Consider the following 14,379-nt stretch of genomic DNA (forward strand, 5'->3'; position numbering starts at 1 on the left):
TAACCGGCAGCGCGGCAAATTTAGGGTAGAAAGAAAACCTGAGATACTTGTGTGGTGAGCTCCATAGCTCTATTTGGGAAGCAGGCAGTAAGTCCTCTCAGAAAAAACACAACAGAACAATCACTGGCTAAGTGAGGGGCAGAGGTGCGCCCTCACCTGTTTAAATAGAGGGTGGACTGCCAGTCCTCTAAGCGGGAGTAATGAGTGAGCCGAGCCGCCCTCCTTTGTGAGTGTGTGGTAGCATCAAACGGCACGTAGATACCCATGAAAGGGGAGATCCATAGCCAGGGAGAAGAGGCCGTCTTCTCGACGTAATGGGGACAGAGATTAATCACGCTCGACAAGCCACGGGAACATCTTTAGCTTTATTACTCAAGGGCCGGGTCCCATGGTCTTTATAAGGTACTGGCATATTTTGAGCAGTAACACTAAAGTGTCCCAGCAATTTCCAGGCTATTTCAAAGTGGTGGTGGTGGGGGCGGGGGGGGGGGGGGGGGTTGGGGATGGGGATGGTTTGTATTAGATTATAACTAGAATACCAATAGTAACATTGTGTGTGTGTGTGTGTGTGTGTGTGTGTGAGAGAGAGAGAGAGAGAGAGAGAGAGAGAGAGAGAGAGACAGATGTGTGTGAAAGCCGGGGGGGGGGGATGATGTATCTATTATCACTTGTGTCATAGATTGCTCATCCCATTTCACTTTGAGTATCAAGGTTTGGGTTCAACAAATAGCTCTCTCTCTCTCTCTCTCTCTCTCTCTCTCTCTCTCTCTCTCTCGTTATGTCACTTCCCTCTTCAATAGTAAGTCTTCAGACTTGCTGCATAGATCTTTGAGGTTTATGGATTTTTTCTAGTGATGTTGAATAAGTAGTCCACTCCTTTTTTTAGTTTGTTTTTGGATCTAGTGCCTATTCAAGAGGCTACGTCAAGAACCAAGAATTGTTCGCCATATCTTGTCCTCACACTCACTCAGTCTCACCAGTGCAACAGACAAGATCATTTGTAGAGGGAGGTGCCTCTCAAGTGACTAGTCCACTACTCATAACTACGCAAGAATGCAGATGTTGAGCAAAGCTGGAGAGATTTAGTAATTGGTCACATAATTTGTAGAAGGGATTTTCTACAAGGTATCATGTTCAAACACTCCAAGTTCACATGGGAAGTGTATTTGTTGTTGCCTTTCTCAAGGTTTAAGAGGGCTAGATTGATGCATCAAATGCATGACATTGTAGTGCCTATTTGAGAGCGTATGGGGGAGTATGGCATGTTATCATGCAATTATGGCAGAGTGCACATTTATAAGGGTTTCATTAGCACTTGTTTATTCCACTTTATGTGTGAAGTTGTGATGCTAGTGATATGGCAATATTCTTGATCTATATAAATCTCAAATTGCATGGTTAAAGACAATAAAGAGGGGCTAGTATTCTTTATTAGTGTGCCGCTAAGTTGCACTTAAAACATTTTTCACAAGGGTTATAGAGATGGAGTTACATGTTTCATAGAATCTAGGTCTCATTGAAAGTGAAACCTTGCATAAGCAAATTTTAATGGAGCACACTTTATCTCAAGGGATGAGAGAAGAGATCCAAACTTTTATTCCATTGTGGACAAGAAGTAAGCTTGTCATAGGGGAAGTAGATGTTTAGACACACATGGATATGCACCTTCATGAGTTCTAGACAGGATATGTGTACAAGTGCATTCTTGGGGACTTGCAAATGGGGGTGCATTCTAAGAGGTGAGTCTTGCTATATGCTCTAGCAAGATTAGCAGTATTAAGTAGAAACGGTTAAATATGTGCACACATGAATCTTAAGATTTTAGTAAGATGTGGGGAACAATACTTTTAAAAGTAGTAAAGCTACTAATATTATCCTTTTACTTTGTATAAGGAATCACAAAGAAAATCAACCAATGAAAATTTAGAATGCATAATTCTCCTTGTTTCAAGGTGAAGCTATGTTCTACTTTTTTCATGTTTGGAAAAGAGTTCATGACCTTTTCTTTATATTTGGAAGAAAAAATATAATAAGTTTCCTTCTGTAATCTAGTGGGACTATTGTACCAATAACTCCACTCTTAATCTCCCTAATAGTTTGACAACATATGGGGATTCAACTCTAATTAGGCCAACAAAAATAAAGAACACCAAACAAAATAGGATGCCAACTAATGAGATTGGCTTGAAATTTCATGTCATTAAAGTGACAAAAATGACTAACATTTGCTACAAGACATTTATGTGTGTGTGTGTGTGTGTGTGTGTGTGTGTGTGTGTGTGTGTGTGTGTGTGTGTGTGTGTGTGTGTGTGTGTGTGTGTGTGTGTGAGAGAGAGAGAGAGAGAGAGATCAATAATAAGTGTAGCAAGCTAACTCAATACTATATCAAGAGCTAAGTGATCTAAGGAGAAAAATTATGATATGGCATCATTAGGGCAACTCACTTTGAAGTTTCTAAATAATCTTCATGGGGGCAATCATTTTGGAAGCTTTATGTGAATTTGAGGTGTTGACATGGTATCATAAAATAATTCAAATGCCCCAAGCATTACAATGAACTAGATAGGCTATAATGCATATGCAAGGAGAAGTAGCCATAAAAACCTCAGATACCTAAGTACCACCATCGTGATGACTAACACCTCCTCTTTAGTATGAGAATGTATGGCCCAATGCCAAAATCTTAAAAGAAGATAATCCAAAGTAGGTTAGGAAAAGGCTTAATAAGAAGATCTGCATTGCTCCAAATTGATGCAACCATCCTCAATGTAATCTTGATAAGGTCGTGATCTAAGTGGATGAGAGCAAGAAATGACATTAGAAGGAGGTGCAACCAAGGGGAATCTTTACATAAATTTCCTTAGCTAAACCACCATAAAGCATGGGACCAATACTTTGCAAGATCTGCAAGATTGTCTTGCTCCAAATTGATGCAACCATCCTCGATATAATCTCGATAAGGTAGTGATCTAAGTGGATGAGAGCAAGAAATGACATTAGAAGGAGGTGCAACCAAGGGGAATCTTTACATAGATTTCCTTAGCTAAACCACCATAAAGCATGGGACCAATACTTTGCGAGACGAAAAAATATCTCTCAATCTTGAAGGAGGATAAGTGACAAGCAAGCAAAGTTTTCAGAAGAAACTACAATGGTAGGAGACCTCAAGGTAGAACCTCATATAAAAGAAGTAAACATCAAGACGTTGACACAGAGGTTTTGTGTTGAAACTGAAAAATCCTTCAATTCTTGTCTTGAAGATGTTTGAGAATGAACATGTTTCCGAACTGCTAAAAGAAACCAATTGTGTGTCCTAGCTTACAAAATCGAGGGTACATGTATGTATACAAATAACCACCCTTTAACATTGTGTGTGTGTGTGTGTGTGAGTGAGAGAGAGAGAGAGAGAGAGAGAGAGAGAGAGAGAGAGAGAGAGAGAGTAAACCTATATATTTACAGAGAGACATATAAAGTATGTTTGTGTGTGTAATGCATCGACATATGCATGTATACTTATATGTATATATGTGTATCATGAAGGTTGCACATTTCATAGGTTTCACTAAGATGTTTCAAGGTTTAATGCCCATGTTTTAATGTCACACTCAACCCATCGACCTTACACAAGCTTGCCTTGCAAGAAGAGGTGTTTGCTCAATCATAGCATGATGTAGCACCAGGAGCATGCAAACTCCATCAATCCCTTGCTCAAAATAAACTCAGGACTCAACAATATACTTCGAAAAATCGCAAGGAATTTAGTGTATAGCAAGCAAGCATAACCAAACTAGCAATAAGATTAAGCACTTTATAAGCATAACCAAACTAGCAATACAATGTGTCAAGCGTGCATTTACAAAAATTAGAGATAGGGACAAGGAGAGAAGAGTATAAGAAGCTTTCATTAGTAAAATCATCATCTCTCAAGCATAGAAATCTTGGAGGTGGTAGTGATTACAAAGTCTACTTTGGAGTGTGCATGAAGGTGATGGGCTCTTTCACCCCAAAAAAATTTCTTTTCCTAAATTTAAGCACTTCAAAGAGACCAAAGAACCCTAATTTCCTTGACATTTTCAATTATAGAGGTGCATAGTTGTTCATACTCGACCAAAGAGATTATAATACATTGCCCCTCAAATTGACTTAGTCTCTTACTAAACAATCACAAAGTAGGACCCTACATTTTGAAGGTCATTCCTCCATGCATTTCTAGGCTTTCAACAAGAAAAAGTTGTAGGATTGAAGGATAATAATTTCTAAATAGAATATATGTTGTTCAGCTAATTTGCTTTTGAACATTTATGGCGTGTGCTTGGCTTTATATAATTGTAATAACTCTGGACCTCTTGAGTGCCTTGTATTGGCCACACAAATTTCCTTGAAGAATCCCAAATCCAAGCAACACTGACAAGCTACCGACACCATGTTTTGGTGCGATGGTGACCATTGGCTCAAGAAATCTCCATATTAAGAACTAGGGGGAAATTACCCGGCTGAGTTTAGATATTACACTCTGTGGAGTCACCTATCTTGGCAACAATTCCCAAATTCGTAGAGAGAGTCTTCAAAGACTTATAACAAATGCACGGTTGAAAGAGATATTGTTGTCTTCTTCATCTTCAAGAGGGGAGAAGTTGTTCCTCTCAATGTGGTCACAAGAGCTCAAGCTTAAAATACAGAGGCCCATGACGTAGAGCTACTAATGAAGATTCCTCTAAGAAAAGCAAGAAGAGACGGTGGTGCCCTAGAATGCCGACTTTGACAAGTAAATTAGAGGAGAAAGAGTAGCCAAACCTCTCCATGATGATCAAAGGGTGAGAAGAGAGATCAAAATGATAAAGGGAAAGTAGAAAAGAAATCATCCCAAGTATTCTTCTTTAAGAGCCAATCTTGAAGAATTGTTGATTGTAGGCTAACAGAGCTTCCCCTTGCAAGCAGCAAGGATTGCCAAGGAGAATAGAATGGCATCTAAACCTAAGTTGTGTACTAAGCTACAAGATTGTCCTAATGCACTAGAGGAGTTGGCAAAGTTTGAGTTTAACAAATAGCTTATGTAGGATAGTGTAATCATGCTAGCAGGGCCTCCACACACTAAGGTTAGAGTGTTTAAAGTGCCAAGGTACCATAAAGAATTAGGACAAGTGTCCTAGAAGGTTGGAGTGGTGAAGCCATGAGAAGTGAAGTTGGCAAAGCTCTTTGAGTCACTTCAAGGCCAATCTTCAACTATCAACTTCATAATGTTTTGGCCAAGCGTGCTTAACTGCGAAGTTCTGATGGGAACCAAAGCCACTCAAAGATCAACCAATAAATGAGAAGTGAATGACGGAGCAATGCTAGAGTCTTGATAAGGGCGCTGCAAACCTTTTAGACAATTTTAATGATATTAAAATCTCCCATCCAACAATGAACTGCTTTGATCAAGGAGAACTTGGCTTAGGTTTGGGAATTTAATAACTTCATGAATGATTATCTACTTCACGGACTTTGCCTGCTATATATACATGCAAGAGTTGCTACATGGAAGCAAAGAAAGAGATTATTAAATGGTGATTGGAGATTTAAATGCCTCTTCAGTCATGCAATGATATCTTAAGCACATGAGCCACCACAACCCAAGTCCAAAGTTGAAGAAACTCCCAAGAAGCCCACAGGACAATAAACCATGGCACCGAGGAGGAAGAGGGAGGGACTCATGTTCTATCCAATATTTTCAAAATGCTTCCCGTGCCTTAATGCATCTTTTCTCCATACAAGCAAGCAAATCAATCAGCATCTAGTAACTATGCAAATAGGTTACTGCGTTCAAAACATAGCAATATATAGCTGGCAACCATTTAGAGCCAAACCATACATTCTAGGACTCAAATCATTGCATACCACAGAAGATCTCAAGACAGAGCTGCAGGACTCGGAAAAATGCACAATAACCACTTTAAAGTAAAAATGAGGTGACAGTGGACACCAACATCAATATTTATAGTTGGAAAAAAGAACAAATGTAGAAATAATTACCACTTTTCTCATTATGTCTTGTAGATATTTGGTGAGGGAAGATGAGTGTCTTTAGGCACATGCATTTGATTGTGGGGGTGTAGGTGTGTATCAATGTGTGCACTTGTGATGAGCAACAACACCACCACCACCACCACACCCCCCCCCCCCCCCCCCCCCCCCCCCCCCCTCTCCCGCATCCCCCACCCCCTTTTTCCAAGGATCAAGGGTCCCAATGTATCGATGCCTTCATGCAGTCAGATGTCCAATCTCTGAGATCCTAAATTAAAACCATGTCTGCTCAACACAAACATTTTAATGTGGACTGCAAGTAAACTTGATGTGAACTCAATGTGAACTTTTTGTAATCTGTTCAGAATAACAACCTTGAGTGACCAAAATGTGCTCTTTTGACAGATTGCATCTACAATTCTGCTTATACAAATCAAACGTCACAAGATTGTAATGGTAAGGCCGCCTTTTTATGGTAGGAAACATGGGTATTCAATGGCCAGGGAGCTCCACATCCTCGCCTGTCTGGAACCCTTGAAAAACAGAGGGCTCACATCATCCGCCAGTTGTTGGCAATTACCATGGAGACAGCAACTAGTTCACAATGGAGGAACAAATCTATCAAACATTGAAATTAATTGTAATTTTGAGAAACTTTGCCACACAATACAGAGGGCCACATTCAAACTATGGACCCATTGCAATAAATTGATTTGTCAACCTTAGCATAAGGAAATATAGAGCTATACAACTAGTAAGCCCTGTTGAAGGCAAGCAGTACCTAATAACAGGAGGCACTGCCTCTGCCCTCAGAAAAAATATATGTGAAACTAACTAGCACTCTTCATGAGATTATCGTATGTCAATCACACTAGTACCCTCTGATCCATTGTTGAAGGGTACATAAACTGAAACAACATCATAAACTCCTGGTCAAAGACCCCCTACTTACACCTTTACAATGCTAGTGGTTTACTTTACAAAGCAATCGTGCACCATAGACCCGTCCAGGGAGATCAAGGGCTTCAAGTTCTGTGCTGCACAACCTCACAAACCATCCTACCACGCTTTTGTTGGCTTCACAGAACCAGCAGAGTCTCTTCAATCAGATCATCTAGAATGGCTCTCTCCACATCAAGCCCTGCTGCTTCAATTTCCACACCAGTATCAAGCCACCGGCTACCCTTCCCAAGATCTTTTGTCACCAGATTCTCTAATGTCTCCTGCGACCCTGAATGGAAGCACAATGAGCACGAAATGTGTGTCCAGAGAAGATTTACAAGGTCCTTCCCGGTAGGCATAGAAGCTGCAACCTTTGAACTTAACCACACACGTCGGTTCATGTAAGGCCCCAAAATATCCAATAGAACTTCATTGGCACAATCGAAAAGGAGGTGTCTCCTTGACGTATTGAGAACTCCTTCCTGAGTGCTCGATTTTGAAGCAGCTTCAAAAAGCTCCAGAGCTGCTTCCTCCTTAGAATAGCTAATTTCCAAGGTTCGGAAAAGGCGTGGGTTGAGTGGCTGACCAGGTGCATACCACTGAGTTAAAACAGAAGAACTGTCCCCTGTGAAGCCAGATGCAGCAAGTACATCCCTGATATAACACATTTCTGCATTCTCCCCCTTCCAATTAGCTACATTAAAGCATGGATCGCGGAGCAAACCATTTTCGTCCGTCCGCATATGGTCAGAATTATCATCTTCAACATTGCAAACCTCCTCAAAATGTAAGCCACCATCTACTTCTGACTCCAAGCTATCATCATTGTCAAGATCTTGATTGCCACTATCAAAATTCAGAAGGCGGAGGCGCATTCGTAGCTCTGTAAAACAAAGTATAGCATCTTGTGAGTTACAATTAAGCACACAATTCAAAAATCATGGTGAACTTAGCACTCTGTTTAGATATTCGTAGAGACAACAGAAAATAATACATAGGATAATCCAACCCAATGGAAACTACACTTCTGGCAGCATCTCATTCTCAAAAGAGCAACAATAAAATTTCTCAGAATAAAACTAGCAATCACTCAAGAGCAGTAATCACAGCAGAAAAATTCAAGTGTTCGACAAACAAAGTTCACCTTCTAAATCAGAGCTAAGCTCTTTAAACTCGTTGGAAACTGAAGACTCGTCTTGAAAAGGGACATCCAAAACAGAAACCGGACTAGGTTGTTCAGGCTGTTCTTTGACAGGCTTCATAATAAAGTTTGATTCACATGTAGAGAACGACGTCATTGAGGTATGTACAGGTGTGCTATCCAAAGGAGCCTGCAGAAAGCAAAAAAAAGCACATTGGTCTCAGGTTGCGTTGCATTGCTCAATGGTTGCTTGCAGCAACATATAGACTATTAGGCAGTAACATAAAGACCTTAGACTACTAGTACAAGCCCTACATACATCCATAGAGCATTTTAAAGTCCCTTAAAGCAAAATTGAAAAGAAACAGAATTCACAATGTCTGAAGATCAAGGCATAGGGAGGTTATGTAATTCTAGAATGACAAAAACAAAGATCTTTCCGGTCGTAAACTCGATAACCACAGCCACACAATGACTGGAAGCTCTCCTCAAAAAATTAAAGAATGGTAGCTTGAGATTACTCACATGGGAATCGTTGTTGTCTATGTCTGACATCTGGTCATTCTCAAAAATCTCAGCATTATCAGGAATGTTAGCCTTTTCACCTTTAGATTTGTCTACTAGTTCTACTTTAAAATCATTTGCCTGCAAACTATCAACTTTAGAGAAATCGTCTGCAATTGTGGAAGTTTGAGAATCTTCAGAAGAATTGCTGTGGAAAGAAGCAACCAACTCATGACTAAAATGTGATCCTTCGTCATCACTCTGCTGCTGCTTTTCTGTACTCACAGCAGTCATTTCCTCACTACGCTGTGGCCCTTCGTGGTCCTCAATCCTAACACTGCTTTGCTTCACTTCTGCTGTAGCTGAATTGTCCCTTTCGTCCAACGTGGCATCCAAGGTTGCCAGATCCGCTGAAACTGCATCAGCAGCAGTTGGCCTTTCCAAATCAACAACTTCACTGCAAAAAACAGTCTCTGCAGGAACCTCACCCAGTTGCAATTCTGGAACATTTTCAGCCTCATCTGATTCATGAGAGGGCAATGCTTCTAAATAGCTTGCTTTGTTTTGTTCCACAAGGTCATTATGCTTCGAATCCACGGCAAGCTCATTCCTTGAAGTGTTTTCAACCTGACTTGTATAGTCATAAAAAAGGGAGCCATCGTTGGGCTGACTTACAAATGGGCCATCTACAGTAAACTCTCCAGACCCTTTTGAGCTTGATGAAGTATTTAAACCTGCAGAAAAATGGTGGTGGCTGTCCCTGCGACTGCTGCCCCTGTCAAGAACAATATTTTTTGTTCTCAAATTATGTCCCTGTGATGTTGAACTGTCTGACACTCTTCTTTTGACTAGTTCAATCAAATCAGCCTTCTGGTCTATGCTACCATGCATAGCTTCCAAATCAAAATTCTTGTCAGTCTGCAGCGACGCACGAGAAGGTCTGGTGTGGCCGTCCCGGTATGCCCTGTTGGTAAGTTCACGAGGCTCTCCATCACTGTAAGTATTGTCTTGAAGATCTCCAACTTGCGTGGGCCTTCTTCCCACACTTTTCTTTCTGCCAGTGGAATGCACGTACCTGGGGTCAACCATTAGGTCTCTCGTAATATTTTCTCGAACCTGCCTTGCAATCTCTCGAGCTATTTCCCTTGGATCTTTGGAGGAATCCCTATACTGCTCATTTATGTGCAATACCCCATTCTTTCTTCCAGATTTGTTGTACTCATAACTGGTATCTCTCCTGAGCTTCTCCCGGAGCCTCTCAAGAACATCTGTATTGTCCTCGCTAAAGGCATCATACGTACTATGATCTTTTGGAGACCTTAAGTAGGCAGGGCTAGTAGATTTTAAGTTTCGAACCTTTCCAGGACTAGGCTTCAAAACAACTATTCTGGTGGGTACATGACAATCTGAATTAGGTGACCTGTTCTGAGATGCCATAGGAGAAAAGGGATAGCTTCTCTGATCATGTAGTCGCAAAGATTCTTCATTATTGACCACTGGAGAATGAGGCGTGCTTGGTTTTCCCAGAGGACCTCCAGGGCTCCTTGAAATGGGAGACTCCTGAGACCAGGAAGGAGGCCTTGAATCATCTCTACTGCCAGTATTCTCATACTGTCTTGACAGAGGGGACTCCCTTTCCCAGGATGGTGGCCTTGAGCTTTCCCTTGTATCTGGCGATTGTTGTGACCGTCTATGATTAATTCCTTTGGTCACCTCTAAGGGAGATTCAGCTTCATTTTCTTGCAGATGTCTGGCAAAAAGAGAGTTGGGTTCATGAAGAAACCTCATAAAGAACTCTTTGTTGGATTGCAAAAAGTCTAAAGCATCTTGAAACTCTCTGGATTCGTGCAGCCTTTCGTCTGTGCTATTCATATTATGGACAGGAAAATTTTCCCGAAAAACAGCTGGCTTGGCATCCAACTCTCTTTCACGAGGAAGACTCTGTTGTCGGGGCATCTGTACCTGCCTGTCATCAAGCCTACTCACTCTCTTAGAATTAGCCCATGATTTTTGAGTTTGCCATGCCTCAAATTCCTTCTTAAACTCTTGAAGTTGCTGTTCCTGTGGATGGTTTCTTAAACCTGGGGACTCTGAACCTTGCTTTCTAGCTTGACTCTCAGTTTGTTGTGTATAAGACACCTTGGGGGTGATCTGACCAGAAACAGCAGAAGCCTTAGACTTTTTGGCATATAGTCTGACACTATGCGGTGCAATTTCCTCATGGCGCTGCCTTTCAACCATAGGCCTTTGCATGAACTTCTCATCTATCTTGCCTAGAAAGCTCCCAGTCGAAGGCTTCTGCACAGCCTTGGAATCTGTTGGCAGTGCTTCCAGTCCCATCAGACGTGCAACAACACTGGGAGCACGATTCTTGCTGTCCGCCTCTTTTGACAATTCTTGAGCAATCAAGGCCTTGATTGGCATTCCCTTTGATTTCCTTGAAGCTGAGGCTCTTTGCAATCCGTAACCATACTATACCAAAGCCCAAAATGTGTTATATTGAAGAAGATGGGTTCAAAAACATGATCAAAACGACACTAGAGTCCTAAAATGATAACCCACCGGAATGTCTTCACTTCTCTCCACATGTGTCTTAGGTAGTTCAAGGATGCTTCCACCAACATCCAAGCTGTCTCTAGGAACCTCCATTCCTAGCAAATGTCCAAACAAATAATAGGCAAGTAAAAAACAAAGGAGAGATGCAGAGATTGCAAACTGTTCTCTCAACTCCTTCCTTGTCAGGAAAAAAGGAAAAAGTACTACAGTAGAGAATATGTTACCTGCTCCAGGTTTCTTGTCTGTAAGCAACTTCCGCCCAGCAAGGGCCTGATTGAAATCAAAAAGATGCATAAGCCCTCCCATACACCCAGGATAGTCTTTGTTGTTTGTGTAGAGGTTCCGCTTGCCAGAAGGACTGCTTGCCATAACAAAGAGGGACACACCCTATGATATCCTGTTGACTTGGCAGTCAGGTTGTTCAAGTGCTGCTGTCTTCACATAGATATATAAAGTCAGAAGACAACCTAGTGACGCGCAGGAGGATTTTTAGCGCATGAAAGATGAAAATTTGCAAATTTACCCTTCTATGGATTCATCCAAGATCTGATGTGTACAACACAGAGGCAAGAAAAGCAGCTCAGATCTAGCCAGGCTTGTTGTAGCTGCATTTGCTTGGTTAGCGACCAGCAATGGAGAGGAGATGAAGTCCTCGCATCAGAGAGAAGCCAAGCTGCGAGACATGATTAGCCGGTAGCGCTCCATTGAGTGATCCCGCAGCAAAACTGCAAAGAGGAAAAGCAATGCCTCGCAGCGAGCATGAAGGATCGCCAGGCTGGGCTCCCGCCGAAAAAGGGAGGAGGTGGCGGCAATCCAGTATTTGCTGAAGGTTTCGGCGACTCAGACGAGAGAAGGCGGGCCTTTCCTTGCGCCCTCCTCCAAACATGCAGCCCAGCTCGCAGGTGAGGAAAGAAAGGAAAGAATACTTTTCAATGGGCGTATGTGATAATGAAGCAAATGGTGAAAAGGATTGTCTCGTGGTGATATTGAGTAGATGCACACAGAAAGACACACACACACACACACACACACACACACACACATTTGTAGCCCCCACACCGCACTACCAAGCCAGCTATGCTCGTAAGGGTGGGTTCACAATGATGCTACCTAAATAGTGTGTTGTCTAATGAGTTGTGTGCTAAGGGCCCATCACGTTGGTGGGGTAAAAGACTCTAAGCAATACCACATCACCCTCAAAAGATTTTTCCAAACTCATCACCATCCACATCAATGCGTTTAAGTACAGGCATTGAAGGAAAAAGTTCATTGTTTTAAAAACAGGATGTTATATAGTAAATTGGCACATTTGGTCCAAAGTGATGTCAATCCCTATGTTAAAACAGGAGACACTAGATTAAACTTTGGACTAAAGTAATTTTAGAGAGAGTTTGTTTGTTCCTTCCACTAATTGCACCCCAAAAGCATGCATTTTTTTGGGGTGCAGTTACATCCCCCCCCCCCTCTTCCCCTTCCCCTTCTCTCTGTATGAGAAGTCACATCAAATGTCAAGTCTTGCTTACTAACAAATTACCCCCTCTCATGTGGGGGGCACCTAAATGATGGATTGTTTTGGTATAGGCAACAATTAAGGCATAATTATGGCTTGCATTTCAAGTGATTATGTATGATCATGTGAGGATATGGGAAAGCATTAAAATCTATACACCACAATAACCAAGAGACCCTATAGGCCCCTCTCTTGCCCCTTATCTATAGCAAGGGTCCTACAAGCACCACATCCTCCACTCTTGAACCACCTACAAGAGCGCTCCCTTTGTTCTTCCTTTTGGCCTTATAGCCCCCATAATGTACGCTTAAGTTTTATCTCCATGCCTAGCCCATTCGTTTTTCCCTTGTGAAATGCTTCCTCAGAACCTCGCCAATGTTTCACCACATAAGTTGTCAACTAATGCAAAACAATTGTGATATAGATAACACATCAAGTATATTATTACCTGTTGTTTTGAGCATTTATGATTTTTGGTTCCATACATGTAATGGTTGTCTCCGATTTTCAAAAACAATTCAAAACTATGTAATGTATGTGGAATAGAAATTCAATTACATAATGTTTTACATATTAATGCAATAAATTTTCTAACTTTAGTGTATGCATGTGTGCACAAGGTTTATAAAATAGAGAGACGCTCAAGATTGTGGCATTATGTGTGGGCTTTTACTGCAACAATCAACCTTCGAACACTCATCATCGAGGAAGGCAAGCGATCCAAGGTAACTATGTTGCAACGGCCTATTATTTTACCCCCCTTTCGTAGCCAAAAAGGCAATAGAAACCTTCATCACAGCAACAACTCAAAAGTTATAATTTTGGCCTAACATGATTGTTTGGAGTCTAAATGTGTGGAGCTCCATCAAGCTTATGTTTAATGTGTTGAAGGACTCGTGCGGGAAGGTTAAGACCTGGTCAAAAAGTGGTGAGTTGGCAAAATTCAACCGTGAAGATGTCCAATATGGTCATGTGATAGTTTACAAAATAGAGAGACTCTCAAGATTGTGGCTTTGTTTGTGGGCTTTTACTGCAACAATCAACCTTTGAACACTCATCGACGAGGAAGGCGAGCGATCCAAGGTAACTATGTTGCAGTGGCCTATTATTTTACCCCCCTTTTCATAGCCAAAAAGGCAGTAGAAGCCTTCATCACGGCAACAACTTAAAAGTTATAATTTTGGCCTAATATGATTGTTTGGAGTCTAAATGTGTGGAGCCCCATCAAGCCTATGTTTAATGTGTTGAGGGACTCATGTGGGAAGGTTAAGAGCTAGTGAAAAAGTCGTGAGTTGGCAAAATTCAATCGTGAAGATGTCAAATATGGTCATGTGATAGTTTGGCGGAATGAGGATGAGGAGTAGAGCAAATATACAAGTTTGTGCCCTAACTAGAGCTACCAATTGTTGGAGATATGGAGGTAAAATGTAATATGCACTCTACTTGGATATTGCACGAACTTATTTTGATACTTGAGAGACCAAATGGTAATCTTAAATGTGAAGCAATGATATTATGACAACCAAGGCACATATGATCTCTTGAGCTCCTAATGTATGCCTAGACTAGTTATTTTAACTATTGTCCAACCGAAATACTAATTTGAAGTCATAGGCATAAAAGTCACTTTGCATAATGTGAAAGGGCTTTTGACCTTATCTCCAAGCAAGAGCTTAGCTTTAAAGGTCAACAATTGACAAGGCAACCATAGATGCAAAGAAGA

General features: G+C 41.3%; 1 protein-coding gene across 2 annotated transcripts; it reads right to left on the reverse strand.

Moving 5' to 3' along the window:
- Nucleotides 1-6,622: 6,622 nt before the first annotated feature.
- Nucleotides 6,623-12,097, reverse strand: TRM20 (methyl-coenzyme M reductase II subunit gamma, putative (DUF3741)). 2 transcript variants are annotated; one of them, XM_086506718.1, is made up of 6 exons: nt 11,670-12,097; nt 11,371-11,577; nt 11,153-11,241; nt 8,612-11,062; nt 8,090-8,276; nt 6,623-7,828 (listed from the first exon to the last, which is right to left on the reverse strand). In XM_086506718.1, exons 2-6 carry the CDS (start codon nt 11,513-11,515, stop codon nt 7,083-7,085), a joined length of 3,618 nt encoding a protein of 1,205 aa, XP_086362844.1. In that variant the 5' UTR covers nt 11,516-11,577; nt 11,670-12,097; the 3' UTR covers nt 6,623-7,082. The 2 variants fall into 2 exon arrangements, with proteins under 2 accessions (XP_086362844.1, XP_086362843.1); XM_086506717.1 differs by having other exon boundaries at nt 11,371-11,581; nt 11,670-12,096.
- Between the last annotated feature and the right edge of the window lie 2,282 nt (nt 12,098-14,379).

This window comes from Adiantum capillus-veneris, chromosome 30, assembly GCF_014529385.1.
Source record: "Adiantum capillus-veneris isolate H3 chromosome 30, ASM1452938v2, whole genome shotgun sequence".
NCBI lineage: Eukaryota > Viridiplantae > Streptophyta > Polypodiopsida > Polypodiales > Pteridaceae > Adiantum > Adiantum capillus-veneris.